General features: G+C 39.6%; 1 protein-coding gene across 1 annotated transcript in view; it reads left to right on the top strand.

The window, feature by feature from the left end:
* The window catches only part of CAPN9 (calpain 9), a 329,028-nt gene that overhangs the window by 58,099 nt on the left and 249,358 nt on the right, over nucleotides 1-21,571 (top strand). The window contains exon 2 of the mRNA XM_053711177.1: nucleotides 6,510-6,579. Within this exon, the coding sequence (XP_053567152.1) occupies nucleotides 6,510-6,579 (70 nt within the window). The remainder of the gene's footprint in view (nucleotides 1-6,509; nucleotides 6,580-21,571) is intronic.

Raw genomic sequence — 21,571 nt, 5'->3', positions numbered from 1 at the left:
CTAAGTTCAAACTCCATGGTGGAGCAACAGTTTTAAACACAGGCTTGATCCTAGCTAAAGCCTGACAAAAAGCTTGAACGTCCGGAACCTCTGACAGACGTTTGTGTAAAAGAATGGACAGAGCTGAAATCTGTCCCTTTAAGGAACTAGCGGATAAACCCTTTTCTAAACCTTCTTGTAGAAAAGACAATATCCTAGGAATCCTAACCTTACTCCATGAGTAACTCTTGGATTCGCACCAATATAAGTATTTACGCCATATTTTATGGTAAATCTTTCTGGTAACAGGCTTCCTAGCCTGTATTAAGGTATCAATTACTGACTCAGAAAACCCACGTTTTGATAAAATCAAGCGTTCAATTTCCAAGCAGTCAGCTTCAGAGAAATTAGATTTTGATGTTTGAAGGGACCCTGGATCAGAAGGTCCTGTCTCAGAGGCAGAGACCAAGGTGGACAGGATGACATGTCCACTAGATCTGCATACCAAGTCCTGCGTGGCCATGCAGGCGCTATTAGAATCACTGATGCTCTCTCCTGTTTGATTCTGGCAATCAATCGAGGAAGCATCGGGAAGGGTGGAAACACATAAGCCATCCCGAAGGTCCAAGGTGCTGTCAAAGCATCTATCAGAACCGCTCCCGGATCCCTGGATCTGGACCCGTAACGAGGAAGCTTGGCGTTCTGTCGAGACGCCATGAGATCTATCTCTGGTTTGCCCCAACGTCGAAGAATTTGGGCAAAAACCTCCGGGTGAAGTTCCCACTCCCCCGGATGAAAAGTCTGACGACTTAGGAAATCCGCCTCCCAGTTCTCCACTCCCGGGATGTGGATTGCTGACAGGTGGCAAGAGTGAGACTCTGCCCAGCGAATTATCTTTGATACTTCCATCATTGCTAGGGAGCTTCTTGTCCCTCCCTGATGGTTGATGTAAGCTACAGTCGTGATGTTGTCCAACTGAAACCTGATGAACTCCCGAGTTGTTAACTGGGGCCAAGCCAGAAGGGCATTGAGAACTGCTCTCAATTCCAGAATGTTTATTGGCAGGAGACTCTCCTCCTGATTCCATTGGCCCTGAGCCTTCAGAGAATTCCAGACAGCGCCCCAACCTAGTAGGCTGGCGTCTGTTGTTACAATTGTCCAGTCTGGCCTGCTGAATGGCATCCCCCTGGACAGATGTGGCCGAGAAAGCCACCATAGAAGAGAATTTCTGGTCTCTTGATCCAGATTCAGAGTAGGGGACAGGTCTGAGTAATCCCCATTCCACTGACTTAGCATGCACAATTGCAGCGGTCTGAGATGTAGGCGTGCAAAGGGTGCTATGTCCATTGCCGCTACCATTAAGCCGATCACCTCCATGCATTGAGCTACTGACGGGTGTTGAATGGAATGAAGGACACGGCATGCATTTTGAAGCTTTGTTAACCTGTCTTCTGTCAGGTAAATCTTCATTTCTACAGAATCTATAAGAGTCCCCAAGAAGGGAACTCTTGTGAGTGGAAAGAGAGAACTCTTCTTTTCGTTCACCTTCCATCCATGCGACCTTAGAAATGCCAGTACTAACTCTGTATGAGACTTGGCAGTTTGAAAGCTTGAAGCTTGTATCAGAATGTCGTCTAGGTACGGAGCTACCGAAATTCCTCGCGGTCTTAGTACCGCCAGAAGAGCACCCAGAACCTTTGTGAAGATTCTTGGAGCCGTAGCCAATCCGAATGGAAGAGCTACAAACTGGTAATGCCTGTCTAGGAAGGCAAACCTTAGATACCGGTAATGATCTTTGTGAATCGGTATGTGAAGGTAAGCATCCTTTAAATCCACTGTGGTCATGTACTGACCCTTTTGGATCATGGGTAAGATTGTCCGAATAGTTTCCATTTTGAACGATGGAACTCTTAGGAATTTGTTTAGGATCTTTAAATCCAAGATTGGCCTGAAAGTTCCCTCTTTTTTGGGAACCACAAACAGATTTGAGTAAAACCCTTGTCCTTGTTCCGACCGCGGAACCGGATGGATCACTCCCATTAGTAAAAAATCTTGTACACAGCGTAGAAACGCCTCTTTCTTTATCTTGTTTGTTGACAACCTTGACAGATGAAATCTCCCTTTTGGGGGAGAGGATTTGAAGTCCAGAAGATATCCCTGAGATATGATCTCTAACGCCCAGGGATCCTGGACATCTCTTGCCCAAGCCTGGGCGAAGAGAGAAAGTCTGCCCCCCACTAGATCCGTTCCCGGATCGGGGGCCCTCAATTCATGCTGTCTTAGGGGCAGCAGCAGGTTTCCTGGCCTGCTTGCCCTTGTTCCAGGACTGGTTAGGTCTCCAGCCTTGTCTGTAGCGAGCAACAGCTCCTTCCTGTTTTGGTGCAGAGGAAGTTGATGCTGCTCCTGCTTTGAAATTACGAAAGGAACGAAAATTAGACTGTCTAGCCTTAGGTTTGGCTCTGTCTTGAGGCAGGGCATGGCCTTTACCTCCTGTAATGTCAGCGATAATTTCTTTCAACCCGGGCCCGAATAAGGTCTGCCCTTTGAAAGGTATGTTAAGTAATTTAGATTTAGAAGTAACGTCAGCTGACCAGGATTTTAGCCACAGTGCTCTGCGTGCCTGAATGGCGAATTCTTAGCCGTAAGTTTAGTTAAATGTACTACGGCATCCGAAATAAATGAATTAGCTAGCTTAAGTGTCTTAAGCTTGTTTGAAATCTCATCTATAGTTATTGAATCAAGAGTCTCTTCCAGGGACTCGGACCAAAAAGCGGCCGCGGCCGTGACAGACGCAATACATGCAAGGGGTTACAATATAAAACCTTGTTGAACAAACATTTTCTTAAGGTAACCCTCTAATTTTTTATCCATTGGATCTGAAAAGGCACAGCTATCCTCCACCGGGATAGTGGTACGCTTAGCCAGAGTAGAAACCGCTCCCTCCACCTTAGGGACCGTCTGCCATAAGTCCCGTGTGGTGGCGTCTATTGGAAACATTTTTCTAAACACAGGAGGGGGGGAAAAGGGTACACCGGGCCTATCCCACTCCTTAGTAATTATCTCTGTAAGCCTCTTAGGTATAGGAAATACGTCAGTACTCGCCGGTACCGCATAGTATCTATCCAGCCTACATAATTTCTCTGGGATTGCAACGGTGTTACAATCATTTAGAGCTGCTAATACCTCCCCTAACAGTACACGGAGGTTTTCGAGTTTAAACTTAAAATTAGAAATGTCTGAATCCATTCTATTGGGATCAGAACCGTCACCTGCTGATTGAAGCTCTCCGTCCTCATGTTCAGCATACTGTGACGCAGTATCAGACATGACCCTATTATCAACAGCGCACTCTGTTCTTACCCCAGAGTGATCACGCTTACCTCTTAGTTCTGGTAATTTAGCCAAAACTTCAGTCATAACATTAGCCATATCCTGTAATGTGATTTGTAATGGCCGCCCTGATGTACTCGGCGCCACAATATCACGCACCTCCCGAGCGGGAGATGCAGGTATTGACACGTGAGGCGAGTTAGTCGGCATAACTCTCCCCTCGTTGTTTGGTGAAATATGTTCAATTTGTACAGATTGACTTTTATTTAAAGTAGCATCAATGCAATTAGTACATAAATTTCTATTGGGCTCCACTTTGGCTTTAGCACATATAGCACAGAGATATTCCTCTGAATCAGACATGTTTAACACACTAGCAAATAAACTAGCAACTTGGAAATACTTTTGAAAGTAATTTATAAATAATATGAAAACGTACTGTGCCTTTAAGAAGCACAGAAAAAGTTATGACAGTTGAGAAATAATAAACTGAGAAACTATAACATCAAATCTTTTCCGGTAAAAACACAATTTTAGCAAAGGATTGCCCCCATTAGTAATGGACCCTGATAGCAGAAAAAAGTACAGAAATAAACGTTTTTTATCACAGTCAGCTACAATCTCACAGCTCTGCTGTGAGTGATTACCTCCCTCAAAATAAGTTTTGAAGACCCCTGAGCTCTGTAGAGACGAACCGGATCATGCAGGGAAGACAAGAGACTTCTGACTGAATTTTTTGATGCGTAGCAAAAGCGCCAAAATAGGCCCCTCCCCCTCACACACAACAGTGAGGGAGATCAGTAAACTGTCTTAAATTAAATAAAACGTTTGCCAAGTGGAAAAAAACAGTGCCCAAAACATTTTTTCACCCAGTACCTCAGAAAATTAAACGATTTAACATGCCAGCAAAAACGTTTAACATCAAATAAATGAAATGTCATTAGAAAGCCTGTTGCTAGTCACTGCAAATTAGGCTAAAGTCTTATGCATACAGTATTATCCCAGTGAAGTGCCATTCCCCAGAATACTGAAGTGTAAAATATACATACATGACAGCCTGATACCAGTTGCTACTACTGCATTTAAGGCTGAGTTTACATTATATCGGTATGGCAGAATTTTCTCAGTCAATTCCATTGTCAGAAAATAATATGCTGCTACATACCTCTTTGCAGATTAACCTGCCCGCTGTCCCCTGATCTGAAGTTTACCTCACTCCTCAGATGGCCGAGAACAGCAATATGATCTTAACTACGCCGGCTAAAATCATACAAAAAACTCAGGTAGATTCTTCTTCAAATTCTACCAGAGAAGGAACAACACACTCCGGTGCTGTTATAAAATAACAAACTTTTGATTGAAGGTATAAAACTAAGTATAATCACCACAGTCCTCTCACACATCCTATCTATTAGTTGGGTGCAAGAGAATGACTGGGTGTGATGTAGAGGGGAGGAGCTATATAGCAGCTCTGCTGGGTGAATCCTCTTGCACTTCCTGTTGGGGAGGAGTTAATATCCCAGAAGTAATGATGACCCGTGGACTGACCACACTTAACAGGAGAAATAAGACACCCCCCCTCCCCCTTCCTTTGCATACAAAAGGACTCTTTACAAAAACAGAAGCAAGCTGGAGTTGGTATACATCAGTATTCTCTTAAAACTTTGGAGATTGGTTAGCAGTCTGAAAATCAGAGCAATGTTATTTAAAAATAAGCAAAACAATACATTAAAAAAAACAAAAAACTTTATGGGCTATATAAATAGAGCATAAAAAAACATTTATGCAAAGAAAAAAACGAGTATAGTGTCCCTTTAAGAGGCTGTCTATAGTGACTTAGAAACAGGCAGAAATGTAGGGGTTTAAATGTCCATAAAGTGTATTAATATAACAATGATGGTTGTGCAAAACTGGGGAATGGGTGTTATCTATCTTTTTAAACAATAACAATTTTATTAAAATTCAAACAAATCTTGTTTTTCCAGGTGCTTGTAACTTGGACTGTTATATTAATTTAGCAATCAATATTCTGGGAAACTTAAACTTAAAGGGACAGTCTAGTCAAAATTAAACTTGCATGATTCAGATAGGGTATGCAATTTTAACCACTTTAACCAAATTTACTTTTGCCATCAAATTTGATTTGTTCTCTTGGTATTCTTAGTTAAAAACTAAACCTAAGTAGGCTCATATGCTAATTTCTTAGCCCTTGAAGGCCGCCTTTTTATCTAAATGCATTTGACTGTTTTTCACAGCTAGAGGGTGTTAGTTCAGGTGTGTCATATAGATAAGATTGTGCTCACACGTGTAGTTATCTAGGAGTAACTACAGAGGTTAACAGTGTATTAATATAACCGTGTTGGTTATGCAAAACTAGGGAATGGGTAATAAAGGGATTATCTATCTTTTTAAACAATAAAAATATTGAAGTAGACTGTCCCTTTAAAACTGCTTGTAAGCTGTGCTCAGAGCAACATACAGCTGATGCCTGTGCTTTCGTGCTATCCACTCAGGGTGTTATGTACACACAAAAAATGCTGCGTAGCCATGATTTCTAATGCAGTGATTTTTAACCTTTTTTTTTGCCATGGCACACTTTTTTACATTAAAAAATCCTGTGGCACACCACCATCCCAAAATTTTTAAAAAATCACACATTGTAGCCTAATACAGCATATATATATATACACATACACACAAACACACACATACTGTATGTATTGTGCTGTTATGCCATGCCTCCTACAAACTACCCCTGCACTGGGAGTAAAAAACAAGCAAAGTTTAAAAAATATGTCACACTGTTGTCAGTCTGCCGTGGCACACCTGAGGATCTCTCACGGCACACTAGTGTGCCACGGCACACTGGTTGAAAAACACTGTTCTAATGTACTCAAAATTAATAGATTTACCCCACAATTTTAGGACTTGTAGTAAGTGCTGATCTCTTTTGAAATACCCTATTTCAGACAAAGGTGTTGATGTATTTAGGAGCCAAAGAGCTCTATAAATTACGTTTTTATAACATTTAAATTTAAACTATGGCAGCATTTATAGCATATCCTGTATTAACAGCTGAAATTTAGTGCCTGCTTGTTAACTTAATTCGTTTTAATCCCAATATGTCAAGAGTTTATTTAATTATTTTATATTTGTCTTATGTTATATACAGTAATATGTATTGGTTATTTTTTCACCAGGAAATTGTAAAAGACCCTGAATTCATACTGGGAGGTGCATCAAGAACAGATGTGTGTCAAGGTGACCTAGGTGAGTGTAATACTATTCGCTTTTTCATTTATTTGTATAAAATGCATGCTCTTAATTTTTTACTGTGGTGTGTGTGTGTGGGGGGGGGGGGGGGGGCCCCCCAGGAGCAAGTGGGGAACCTGCCCCTTGCTTCTGGATTCTCCTCCCCACCTGGAGTACAAACTGCAGGGAGAAAAAGACAGCAAAAGAACATTAATATGTTAAATATATATACTGTGTATATATATATATATATATATATATATATATATATATATATATATATAACATAATTTATGCTTACCTGATAAATTCCTTTCTTCTGTTGTGTGATCAGTCCACGGGTCATCATTACTTCTGGGAATATAACTCCTCCCCAACAGGAAATGCAAGAGGATTCACCCAGCAGAGCTGCATATAGCTCCTCCCCTCTACGTCACTCCCAGTCATTCGACCAAGAATCAACGAGAAAGGAGAAACCAAGGGTGAAGTGGTGACTGGAGTATAATTTAAAAGATATTTACCTGCCTTAAAAAACAGGGCGGGCCGTGGACTGATCACACAACAGAAGAAAGGAATTTATCAGGTAAGCATAAATTATGTTTTCTTCTGTTATGTGTGATCAGTCCACGGGTCATCATTACTTCTGGGATACCAATACCAAAGCAAAAGTACACGGATGACGGGAGGGATAGGCAGGCTCATTATACAGAAGGAACCACTGCCTGAAGAACCTTTCTCCCAAAAATAGCCTCCGAAGAAGCAAAAGTGTCAAATTTGTAAAATTTGGAAAAAGTATGAAGCGAAGACCAAGTTGCAGCCTTGCAAATCTGTTCAACAGAGGCCTCATTCTTAAAGGCCCAAGTGGAAGCCACAGCTCTAGTAGAATGAGCTGTAATTCTTTCAGGAGGCTGCTGTCCAGCAGTCTCATAGGCTAAACGAATTATGCTACGAAGCCAGAAGGAGAGAGAGGTAGCCGAAGCCTTATGACCTCTCCTCTGACCAGAGTACACGACAAACAGGGAAGACGTTTGTCGAAAATCCTTAGTTGCCTGCAAGTAGAACTTGAGGGCACGAACTACATCCAGATTGTGTAGAAGACGTTCCTTCTTTGAAGAAGGATTCGGGCACAGGGAAGGCACCACAATCTCTTGATTGATGTTCCTGTTAGTGACTACCTTAGGTAAGAACCCAGGTTTTGTACGCAGAACTACCTTATCCGAATGAAAAATCAAATAAGGAGAATCACAATGTAAAGATGATAACTCAGAGACTCTCCGAGCCGAAGAAATAGCCATTAAAAATAACACTTTCCAAGATAACAACTTTATATCAATGGAATGAAGGGGTTCAAACGGAACTCCTTGTAGAACGTTAAGAACAAGGTTTAAACTCCATGGCGGAGCAACAGTTTTAAACACAGGCTTGATCCTAGCTAAAGCCTGACAAAAGGCCTGGACGTCTGGATTTTCTGACAGACGCCTGTGTAACAAGATGGACAGAGCTGAGATCTGTCCCTTTAATGAGCTAGCCGATAAACCCTTTTCTAAACCTTCTTGTAGAAAGGACAATATCCTAGGAATCCTAACCTTACTCCAGGAGTAACCTTTGGATTCGCACCAGTATAGGTATTTACGCCATATCTTATGGTAAATCCTTCTGGTAACAGGCTTCCTAGCCTGTATCAGGGTATCAATAACCGACTCAGAAAAACCACGTTTTGATAAAATCAAGCGTTCAATTTCCAAGCAGTCAGCTTCAGAGAAGTTAGATTTTGATGTTTGAATGGACCCTGTATCAGAAGGTCCTGTCTTAGAGGTAGAGACCAAGGCGGACAGGATGACATGTCCACTAGATCTGCATACCAAGTCCTGCGTGGCCATGCAGGCGCTATTAGAATCACTGATGCTCTCTCCTGTTTGATTTTGGCAATCAATCGAGGAAGCAGCGGGAAGGGTGGAAACACATAAGCCATCCCGAAGTTCCAAGGTGCTGTCAAAGCATCTATCAGAACCGCTCCCGGATCCCTGGATCTGGACCCGTAGCGAGGAAGTTTGGCGTTCTGGCGAGACGCCATGAGATCTATCTCTGGTTTGCCCCAACGTCGAAGTATTTGGGCAAAGACCTCCGGATGAAGTTCCCACTCCCCCGGATGAAAAGTCTGGCGACTCAAGAAATCCGCCTCCCAGTTCTCCACTCCCGGGATGTGGATTGCTGACAGGTGGCAAGAGTGAGACTCTGCCCAGCGAATTATCTTTGATACTTCCATCATTGCTAGGGAGCTTCTTGTCCCTCCTTGATGGTTGATGTAAGCTACAGTCGTGATGTTGTCCGACTGAAACCTGATGAACCCCCGAGTTTTTAACTGGGGCCAAGCCAGAAGGGCATTGAGAACTGCTCTCAATTCCAGAATGTTTATTGGCAGGAGACTTTCCTCCTGATTCCATTGTCCCTGAGCCTTCAGAGAATCCCAGACAGCGCCCCAACCTAGTAGGCTGGCGTCTGTTGTTACAATTGTCCAGTCCGGCCTGCTGAATGGCATCCCCCTGGACAGATGTGGCCGAGAAAGCCACCATAGAAGAGAGTTTCTGGTCTCTTGATCCAGATTCAGAGTAGGGGACAAGTCTGAGTAATCCCCATTCCACTGACTCAGCATGCACAATTGCAGCGGTCTGAGATGTAGACGTGCAAAGGGTACTATGTCCATTGCTGCTACCATTAAGCCGATCACCTCCATGCATTGAGCTACTGACGGGAGTTGAATGGAATGAAGGACACGGCATGCATTTAGAAGCTTTGTTAATCTGTCTTCTGTCAGATAAATCTTCATTTCTACAGAATCTATAAGAGTCCCCAAGAATGGAACTCTTGTGAGAGGAAAGAGAGAACTCTTCTTTTCGTTCACTTTCCATCCATGCGACCTTAGAAATGCCAGAACTAACTCTGTATGAGACTTGGCAGTTTGAAAGCTTGAAGCTTGTATCAGAATGTCGTCTAGGTACGGAGCTACCGAAATTCCTCGCGGTCTTAGTACCGCCAGAAGGGCACCCAGAACCTTTGTGAAGATTCTTGGAGCCGTAGCCAATCCGAATGGAAGAGCTACAAACTGGTAATGCCTGTCTAAGAAGGCAAACCTTAGATACCGGTAATGATCTTTGTGAATCGGTATGTGAAGGTAAGCATCCTTTAAATCCACTGTGGTCATGTACTGACCCTTTTGGATCATGGGTAAGATTGTCCGAATAGTTTCCATTTTGAACGATGGAACTCTTAGGAATTTGTTTAGGATCTTTAAATCCAAGATTGGCCTGAAAGTTCCCTCTTTTTTGGGAACCACAAACAGGTTTGAGTAAAACCCTTGTCCTTGTTCCGACCGCGGAACCGGATGGATCACTCCCATTAATAACAGATCTTGTACACAGCGTAGAAACGCTTCTTTCTTTATCTGGTTTGTTGACAACCTTGACAGATGAAATCTCCCTTTTGGGGGAGAGAATTTGAAGTCTAGAAGGTATCCCTGAGATATGATCTCTAGCGCCCAGGGATCCTGAACATCTCTTGCCCAAGCCTGGGCGAAGAGAGAGAGTCTGCCCCCCACTAGATCCGGTCCCGGATCGGGGGCCCTCGGTTCATGCTGTCTTTGGGGCAGCAGCAGGTTTCCTGGCCTGCTTGCCCTTGTTCCAGGACTGGTTAGGTTTCCAGCCTTGTCTGTAACGAGCAACAGCTCCTTCCTGTTTTGGTGCAGTGGAAGTTGGTGCTGCTCCTGCTTTGAAATTCCGAAAGGGACGAAAATTAGACTGTCTAGCCTTAGCTTTGGCTTTGTCTTGAGGCAGGGCGTGGCCCTTACCTCCTGTAATGTCAGCGATAATTTCTTTCAAACCGGGCCCAAATAAAGTTTGCCCCTTGAAAGGTATATTAAGTAATTTGGACTTAGAAGTTACATCAGCTGACCAGGATTTTAGCCACAGCGCCCTACGTGCCTGAATGGCGAATCCTGAGTTCTTAGCCGTAAGTTTGGTTAAATGTACTACGGCCTCCGAAATGAATGAATTAGCTAGTTTAAGGACTCTAAGCCTGTCCGTAATGTCGTCCAGCGTAGCTGAACTAAGGTTCTCTTCCAGAGACTCAATCCAAAATGCTGCCGCAGCCGTAATCGGTGCGATGCATGCAAGGGGTTGCAATATAAAACCTTGTTGAACAAACATTTTCTTAAGGTAACCCTCTAATTTTTTATCCATTGGATCTGAAAAAGCACAGCTATCCTCCACCGGGATAGTGGTACGCTTAGCTAAAGTAGAAACTGCTCCCTCCACCTTAGGGACCGTTTGCCATAAGTCCCGTGTGGTGGCGTCTATTGGAAACATCTTTCTAAATATTGGAGGGGGTGAGAACGGCACACCGGGTCTATCCCACTCCTTAGTAACAATTTCAGTTAGTCTCTTAGGTATAGGAAAAACGTCAGTACTCGCCGGTACCGCAAAGTATTTATCCAACCTACACAATTTCTCTGGTATTGCAACAGTGTTACAATCATTAAGAGCCGCTAAAACCTCCCCTAGTAATACACGGAGGTTCTCCAATTTAAATTTAAAATTTGAAATATCTGAATCCAGTCTGTTTGGATCAGAACCGTCACCCACAGAATGAAGCTCTCCGTCCTCATGCTCTGCAAGCTGTGACGCAGTATCAGACATGGCCCTAGTATTATCAGCGCACTCTGTTCTCACCCCAGAGTGATCACGCTTGCCTCTTAGTTCTGGTAATTTAGCCAAAACTTCAGTCATAACAGTAGCCATATCTTGTAATGTTATCTGTAATGGCCGCCCAGATGTACTAGGCGCCACAATATCACGCACCTCCCGGGTGGGAGATGCAGGTACTGACACGTGAGGCGAGTTAGTCGGCATAACTCTCCCCTCGCTGTTTGGTGAAATTTGTTCAATTTGTACAGATTGGCTTTTATTTAAAGTAGCATCAATACAGTTAGTACATAAATTTCTATTGGGCTCCACCTTGGCATTGGAACAAATGACACAGGTATCTTCCTCTGAATCAGACATGTTTAACACACTAGCAATAAACTTGCAACTTGGTTACAATCTTATTTAACAAAAACGTACTGTGCCTCAAAGAAGCACTAAACGATTAAATGACAGTTGAAATAATGAACTGAAAAACAGTTATAGCATCAATCCTTAAAAACAACACAACTTTTAGCAAAGGTTTGTTCCCATTAGTAAAGTAACAATAATTAAATTTGAAACATAAAAATTACAGAGCAACGTTTTTAATCACAGTCAATATATAAGTCTCACAGCTCTGCTGAGAGAATCTACCTCCCTCCAAAGAAGTTTGAAGACCCCTGAGTTCTGTTAGAGATGAACCGGATCATGCAGGAAATACAAGAGTAACTGACTGGAAATTTTTGATGCGTAGCAAAGAGCGCCAAAAACGGCCCCTCCCCCTCACACACAGTAGTGAGAGAGAAACGAAACTGTCACAATTAAAACAAGCAACTGCCAAGTGGAAAAATAATGCCCAAACATTTATTCACTCAGTACCTCAGAAAATGCAAACGATTCTACATTCCAGCAAAAAACGTTTAACATAATAAATACCTATTAAAAGGTTTAATGTACTTTTAACAGAGTAATTCCAGTGAAATACCATCCCCAGAATACTGAAGTGTAGAGTATACATACATGTCATTATAACGGTATGGCAGGATTTTCTCATCAATTCCATTCAGAAAATAAAAACTGCCACATACCTCAATGCAGATTCATCTGCCCGCTGTCCCCTGATCTGAAGCTTTTACCTCCCTCAGATGGCCGAGAAACAGCAATATGATCTTAACTACTCCGGTTAAAAACATAGTAAAAACTCTGGTAGATTCTTCTTCAAACTCTGCCAGAGAGGCAATAACACGCTCCGGTGCTATTGTAAAATAACAAACTTTTGATTGAAGTTATAAAAACTAAGTATAATCACCATAGTCCTCTCACACATCCTATCTAGTCGTTGGGTGCAAGAGAATGACTGGGAGTGACGTAGAGGGGAGGAGCTATATGCAGCTCTGCTGGGTGAATCCTCTTGCATTTCCTGTTGGGGAGGAGTTATATTCCCAGAAGTAATGATGACCCGTGGACTGATCACACATAACAGAAGAAATATATATAAGATGAGTCAGGTGCACTCTCACAAACAGTTCATTAAATGCCAGGGTGGTAGAGTAAGGATAATATATGGCAAGCAGGAAACAGCACTCTCTGGTCTCTGATGAAGGGGTGTATTCCCCCGAAACGTCACTTAATAAATTAATTATTTATTTACTAAGACCAGAGAGTGCTGTTTCCTGCTTGCCATATATATATATACATACATACATACACACACATATTTAGACATGTCAATTGTCAATGTATGCATGTATATGTTAAAGCCCTTTTTTTGTCTAAAATCTAATACCATCTTTCTTTGAGCCCTTATAACTTTTTTATTTATTTTAAATAATTTTTAAAATTACACTTTCATGATACAGATAGAGCATGCAATTTTAAACAATTTTCCATTTTACTTTTATTATCTAATTTGCTTTGTTCTCTTGGCATCCTGTGTTATCTAAGTAGGCCCAGGAGCAGCAATGCATACTGGGAGCTGGCTGTTGATTGGTGGCTGCACATATATGCCCCTTGCTCACCTGATGTATTCCCAGTAGTGCATTGCTGTTCCATAAATAAAAGATACCAAGAAAATTATGCAAATGTGATAATAGAAAATACAATCTTAAACAACTTTCCAATTTTCTTTTATCTGAATCATGAAAGAAAAAGTTTGGGTTTCATGCCCCTTTAAAGGGACAGTCAAGTCCGATAAAAACCTTCATGATTTAAATAGGGAATGTAATTTTAAACAACTTTCCAAATTACTTTTATCACCAATTTTGCTTTGTACTCTTGGTATTCTTAGTTGAAAGCTAATGCTAGGAGGTTCATATGCTAATTTCTTAGACCGTGAAGACTGCCTCTAATCTGAATGCAGTTTGACCACTAGAGGGCATTAGTTCATGTGTTTCATATAGATAAAATTGAGCTAATGCACGTGAAGTTACCCTGGAGTGAGCACTGATTGGCTAAAATGCAAGTCTGTCAAAAGAACTGAAATAAGGGGGCAGTTTGCAGAAGCATAGATACAAGATAATCACAGCAGTAAAAAGTATATTTCTATAACAGTGTTGGTTATGCAAAACTTTGGAATGGGTGATAAAGAGATTATCTTTCTTTTTAAACAACAAAAATTCTGGTATTGACTGTCCATTTAAGTCTAATTCTTAGTTTATTGGAATGTTGGGATATATTACTATAAATATTATATTGTTTCAGTAACTTGAAAATGCCATCTTATTATGTTATAATTTTTGGTTTAGCACCTTTATTTTGGAGGAGAGTTGTTAAGAGTTTTTGTAATAATTAATGGCCACTAAAATTAAATTTGTTTTGTATATTGGGGAGTCTTCTCCTTATTAATTAATTGCAGGTCTTTGGTCTATTACCTATTCCCCAGATTTGCATAACCAACACAGTTATAATAATACACCTTTTACCTCTGTGATTATCTTGTATCTAAGCATCTGCAAACTGCCCCCTTATTTCAGTTCTTTTGACAGCCAATCAGTGCTGGCTCCTAGGTAACTCCACGTGCGTGAGCACAATGTTATCTATAGGACATACATGAACTAATGCTCTCTAGTGGTAAAAAATGGTCAAAATACATTCAGACAAGAGGCGGCCTTCAAGGTCTAAGAAATTAGCATATGAGATTACCTAGGTTTAGCTTTCAACTAAGAATACCTAGCAAAATTGGTGATAAAAGTAAATTGGAAAGTTGTTTAAAATTACATGCCCTATCTGAATCGTGAGATAATGCAAAATGATAAACCACATATATATATATATATATATATATATATATATATATATATATATATTTATATATATTTAAACTCTGCATTATACATTCATTATTTATTTTGTCCCCTTTTCCTGCAATTCCGTTCTGAAATTTTGAACTTTTCAGTTAGAAATGGAAGTGCAGATGACAAGACGGACGGGCTTCCCCTCACCCCTTCCTCTTAAAGTGAAAGTAAATGTTAGCCCTTTACAATACATCCAGGTATTGTATACATTAAAAATATTAAGATCGCCATATTTTTTTATTTTAATTATGTGAATTTTGACTTTTATTTTAAATTTAATTTCTCCTACCGTTATCCTTCATGCTCCGCCTATCTTCCACTTCCTATGCTTCTGTGTGTTGACGTATAGAGCGGTCCCACCCGCTCTATACGTAGGTCAAATGCGCGTTCACAAGCACAGTGCGCATTGCGCATGCGTGAATTGCAGATCTTAACTTCAATGCGCATGCGACTCTGTGATGATCCAGTGTACAAAGCGCATGCGTGAATCGCGGGGGAGACCTAGTTGCCGAGACGCAGTCTAAACTGATGACATCCTCTGCTGTTCTCAAAGAAAAGGTGTGCGCATGTGTGAATCGTGAACGCGCTTCCTAAACAATGATGTCAAAACAGATTTGCCGCATGCGCAATTCAACACATAGGCGGATGACGTCGGCCTCACAGCCGCCTAATGGCCAGAAAGTCAATTGGTCGATGTTAAAACGTCATCAGGAAGTAAAATGAGAGACAAAAAACGGGTTGAATTGTAAGTCTGAAAATATAGACTTTATTTGAGGCGAAAATGGCATTTATATCAAAATTAGTACAAAATCATGAATGAAACTCCTATTCATTTTAAATCAACTATAGAACTGAGGAGAGCGAAGTGCCTAACTTTACCTTCACTTTAATATCTTTACTCACCCTCGACTCATTTCCCCACTTCGACATATATTACATCTTGCCTCACATTTGTATCAAATCCGCAGCAGACACGAATAATGTAGGATGCTGTTTTACTAACAGTTTCTCAACATTGCCCTCAACTCAGAGTTTATGAAAGTGATGTATCATGGCGACCTATAATGCCGAAGCGGAACCCAAACTAACAAAATGGACTATATCCATGGACATTCAATCCGTACTCATGCCATGGGCACAGAGACTATCTGAAACACAAACATTTCTGTTTCTAGTTTTTCACCTAACATGAAGTCATTATGTTACTCTGTATACCACACCTTCTTGTATGTTCACTCACACTATGTAAATTACTTAATATGACAACAATAAAGACAATTTTTTTTTTTTTGGGGGGGGGGGGAGAAATGGAAGTGCAGAACACTGTTATATTCCACACAGCCATTGGCTGCACACAAACTATTGACCTATTTATAACTCGCTTTTATTGGCCACAGCAGAGAAGGTAATCTAAGTTACAACATGGCAGTTCCCATTGTTTTATAGACATTAAATATTTTCAATATTTAAACAGCTAATGGAACTTTAAAAAATACTGTACATCTACGTGTTATTCTCAGACTAATCTTTTCTTTGAATGCATCATTCTATCTAGCATTTATTTAGTGTTTAATGTCCCTTTAACACAATAGTGTTGCAAAAGCTGAGTCACAGGTAAGCCACCCAACACCTAAGGGTGTATTGCACTCTAGTTCTCTTGAACAGTCTATAACTGAAGATCTCATCTGTTCTTCCTGTTCTCCCCCCACACACAAATATATGTGTTCAATTGACAATTTTATGACCCTAATAGAGAGTTTTAGAACTGTTATTAATGCAAAGGCAGCTTTAATCAGAAGTGTTCAAAGGACTTCAAAGAACATAAAAGTATAAATAGGTGTATATTTGTTTTTACAATACTGAGCATTTTACTGGTGTTTACATGACAGATGGTTTATTTGTGTAATTTCTGCCCCCACTGCTCCACACACATGCCACTCATCAAACTGGACAAACTGGCCTCATTAGTTATTCAGCTGTGTTCAGCACGAGCCTTTAACCCTCACAGCCCCATTATGGCTTGAAAGGATTTATTCACCAATATTTTAAAGATATTTCTTTATTACATACATTGCCATGTTGCAAACTATGTATTTTGTAAGGGGCAAATAGTTAATTATAATAAGTGAATGTTGTTAATTGTTACAGGGGCAGGGTTAATTCCAGTAAGGAGGTTATGAATAGCAACTGGTTAATGGAAAACCCTAATATTTAAACTGTTATTTGCAATACATAATGTATATTTGCTCTGTATGTATTAAGTTTACCCCGTACCCTACCTTGTCTGCCCTTATGAATGTATACCAGGCTGACACAGGAGCTTTGTGTGCAGGACAGTTCACAAGACATATTTCAATAGGATTGTGGTGCCACCATAAAATATACTTCACTCCATTATCTCTGTTTTTATCTTTCATTACTCTTTGGCCTATGCAGGGGATTGATCCCAGATCACCTAAAGCACCCCCCCCCCCCCACTACCACCATAGCATCAACAAGGAAGAACGCCACGGCTGAACTTTCGGCTTGAGCATCCTTTACCCCTGTGCTTTACACTGGAGATAGTAGATTCTGCATCAAACCCCTCCTTATCTTCTAGTCTAATATATTTGGTTCCTTTTTTTTTTTTCACTTGGAGAATCTGCTTACTCCAATATACACCAATCCAACAAAGTGAGTGACAGCACAAATAAGCTTAAAAATATAAAATGCATCATTTCGAACCTAGATAATTAAGGACCATGTAATGTTGCATTTTAAATTTCTTGGCTATATACTCTAGTAAGTTTAATTGTGTTGCTGTCACTCATTTTGATAGACTATTTTATTAGTTTAAAATGGTTATTGAGGATCTGAGATAGGAAAATAGTATATACTGTAGTTATTTCCAATTTGGTAATTATTATAATCAGTTAATTTGATTTGGGCCTATGCATATTTTCAGGCAAGACTAATCAGTGATAAAAACCAGTATGCATTACTAATAGTGTAATAATTTAACATGTATAAATTGTTATCTTAAAATAAAAAACATGTTTAAAATACAAACATAGGTATTGTGAATAAAAATGTGAACTCTAATTATATATATGTGAGGGCTATAAATCCAACTGTAACCTAAGAAGTTATTAATATTTTATCTAGTAGTGATAAACCATAGATCATACTAAAATGAAGAGATTCATCATTAACTTACATTTAGGGACAGTTTACCCACATTTTTTCTCCCCTTTAAATTGGTCCCAATTATTCATTTTACCTGCTGGAGACAATTAAATGGTTTACAAGTAGCTTCTTTATTCTTATTTTGGCATTTGAAATAGCTTATTTAGCCTGTGTTATCCTTACCTAAACTGAAAGTTTCTAGTCTTACGTCCAGGCTATTGACAGGTAATGTAAAGACAGCCAGCAGAAGAAATTACACTCCTGGTGGGGTGCAAAATAGTTAGGGAGGACAATGGAAAACAAAGTTTTTTTTATTCCTTAAAGGGACAGTCTACACCAGAATTGTTATTGTTTTAAAAACATAATTTATGTAAAAACTTACCTGATAAATTCATTTCTTTCATATTGGCAAGAGTCCATGAGCTAGTGGCGTATGGGATATACATTCCTACCAGGAGGGGGCAAAGTTTCACAAACCTCAAATGCCTATAAATACACCTCCCACCACACACACAACTCAGTTTAACGAATAGCCAAGTAGTGAGATGATAACAAAAAGGAGTAGAAAAGCATACAAAAAGAGGAACTGGAAAATAATATTGTGCTTTTATACAAAAAAAATCATAACCACCATAGAAAGGGTGGGGCTCATGGACTCTTGCCAATATGAAAGAAATTCATTTATCAGGTAAGCTCTTACATAAATTATGTTTTCTTTCATGTAATTGGCAAGAGCCCATGAGCTAGTGACGTATGGGATAGAAATACCCAAGATGTGGAAGTCCACAGAAGAGTCACTAGAGAGGGAGGGATAAAATAACAACAGCTATTTCCACTGAGAAATTAAATCCACATAGTAATTAAGTTTTTCTTAAAAAAAACTTAAATCAAAAGCAGTAGAATCAAACTGAAACAGCTGCCTGAAGAACTTTTCTACCAAAGACTGCTTCAGAAGAAGCAAAATACATTAAAATGATAAAAACAATAAAAGTATGCAAAGAAGACCAAATTACTGCTTTGCAAATTGATCAACCGAAACTTCATTCTGAAAAAGCTCAAAAAATGGCGACTGAACTTATTAGAATAAACTGTAAATCTCTGAGACGGAGCCTTCCCTGCTTCCAAATAAGCCTTGAGAAACAAAAGCTTTAACCAGGATGCCAAAGAAATGGCAGGGTTTTTTTAACCTTTTCTGGAACCAGAAGAACAACAAATAGACTAGAAGTCTTCTGAAATCCTAGTAACCTCGATATAGAATTAAAAAGCTCTTACCACATCCAAAGGATGTAAAGAACTCTCAAATAATTCTTTAGGATTAGGACACAAAGAAGAAACATCAATTTCTCTACTAATGTTGTTCAAATTCACAACCTTAGGAAGAGAAAAAATAAAGAAGTTGACAAAACAACTTATCTAGATGAAAAATCAGATAAGGAGACACGCAAGAGAGGGCTGATAAATCAGAAACTCTTCTAGCAGAAGAGATAGCCAAGAGAAACAACACTTTCCAAGAAGGTAAATAATCTTCAAAGAAAATATAAGCTCAAAAGAAAGAGTCTGCAAAATCCTTAAACTAAGACTCCAAAAAGGAGAAATTAATAACTTAACAGGCTTGATACAAACCAAAGCCTGAACAAAGCAGTGAATATCAGGAAGTTAAGCAATCTTTCTAAGAAATAAACAGAAAGAACAGAGATTTGTCCCTTCAAAATATTTGCAGACAAACTTAATCCAAACCAACATGAAGAAACTGTAAAATCTTTGGAATTCTAAAAGAATGCCAAGAGAATTTATGAAAAGAACACCATAAAATATAGGTTAGCCAAACCTGATAATACATGTTCCTTGAAACAGACTTATAAGCCTGCAACCTAGTTAAAAAAAAAACTGAGCCAAAGAAACCTCTATGACTAAACACTAATTAATTTCTATACCTACAAATTAGTCATTTGAGATCCCTATGGAAAAATGACCCTTGAAGCCAGAAGGCTGGCCAAAGAAAAAGCGGCCAAGGATGGCAACTGGACATCCGGACAAGATCCACATACCAAACATATGAGGCCATGTTGATGCTATCAGAAACATATGAGACTGTTCCAATATGACCTTGGAGATCACCCTTGGAAGAAAAAAACAGAGGCGCAAACATGTAGCCATGTTGCAAAACCAAGACACTGCTAATGCATCCACCATCTTCGCCTGAGGATCCCTGGACCTGGGATATACATTCCTACCAGGAGGGGGCAAAGTTTCACAAACCTCAAATGCCTATAAATACACCTCCCACCACACACACAACTCAGTTTAACGAATAGCCAAGTAGTGAGATGATAACAAAAAGGAGTAGAAAAGCATACAAAAAGAGGAACTGGAAAATAATATTGTGCTTTTATACAAAAAAAATCATAACCACCATAGAAAGGGTGGGGCTCATGGACTCTTGCCAATATGAAAGAAATTCATTTATCAGGTAAGCTCTTACATAAATTATGTTTTCTTTCATGTAATTGGCAAGAGCCCATGAGCTAGTGACGTATGGGATAGAAATACCCAAGATGTGGAAGTCCACAGAAGAGTCACTAGAGAGGGAGGGATAAAATAACAACAGCTATTTCCACTGAGAAATTAAATCCACATAGTAATTAAGTTTTTCTTAAAAAAAACTTAAATCAAAAGCAGTAGAATCAAACTGAAACAGCTGCCTGAAGAACTTTTCTACCAAAGACTGCTTCAGAAGAAGCAAAATACATTAAAATGATAAAAACAATAAAAGTATGCAAAGAAGACCAAATTACTGCTTTGCAAATTGATCAACCGAAACTTCATTCTGAAAAAGCTCAAAAAATGGCGACTGAACTTATTAGAATAAACTGTAAATCTCTGAGACGGAGCCTTCCCTGCTTCCAAATAAGCCTTGAGAAACAAAAGCTTTAACCAGGATGCCAAAGAAATGGCAGGGTTTTTTTTAACCTTTTCTGGAACCAGAAGAACAACAAATAGACTAGAAGTCTTCTGAAATCCTAGTAACCTCGATATAGAATTAAAAAGCTCTTACCACATCCAAAGGATGTAAAGAACTCTCAAATAATTCTTTAGGATTAGGACACAAAGAAGAAACATCAATTTCTCTACTAATGTTGTTCAAATTCACAACCTTAGGAAGAGAAAAAATAAAGAAGTTGACAAAACAACTTATCTAGATGAAAAATCAGATAAGGAGACACGCAAGAGAGGGCTGATAAATCAGAAACTCTTCTAGCAGAAGAGATAGCCAAGAGAAACAACACTTTCCAAGAAGGTAAATAATCTTCAAAGAAAATATAAGCTCAAAAGAAAGAGTCTGCAAAATCCTTAAACTAAGACTCCAAAAAGGAGAAATTAATAACTTAACAGGCTTGATACAAACCAAAGCCTGAACAAAGCAGTGAATATCAGGAAGTTAAGCAATCTTTCTAAGAAATAAACAGAAAGAACAGAGATTTGTCCCTTCAAAATATTTGCAGACAAACTTAATCCAAACCAACATGAAGAAACTGTAAAATCTTTGGAATTCTAAAAGAATGCCAAGAGAATTTATGAAAAGAACACCATAAAATCTAGGTTAGCCAAACCTGATAATACATGTTCCTTGAAACAGACTTATAAGCCTGCAACCTAGTTAAAAAAAAAACTGAGTCAAAGAAACCTCTATGACTAAACACTAATTAATTTCTATACCTACAAATTAGTCATTTGAGATCCCTATGGAAAAATGACCCTTGAAGCCAGAAGGCTGGCCAAAGAAAAAGCGGCCAAGGATGGCAACTGGACATCCGGACAAGATCCACATACCAAACATATGAGGCCATGTTGATGCTATCAGAAACATATGAG

Source organism: Bombina bombina, chromosome 4 (assembly GCF_027579735.1).
Source record: "Bombina bombina isolate aBomBom1 chromosome 4, aBomBom1.pri, whole genome shotgun sequence".
NCBI classification, from domain to species: Eukaryota; Metazoa; Chordata; class Amphibia; order Anura; family Bombinatoridae; genus Bombina; species Bombina bombina.
This window is presented reverse-complemented; position numbering and strand designations above follow the sequence as displayed.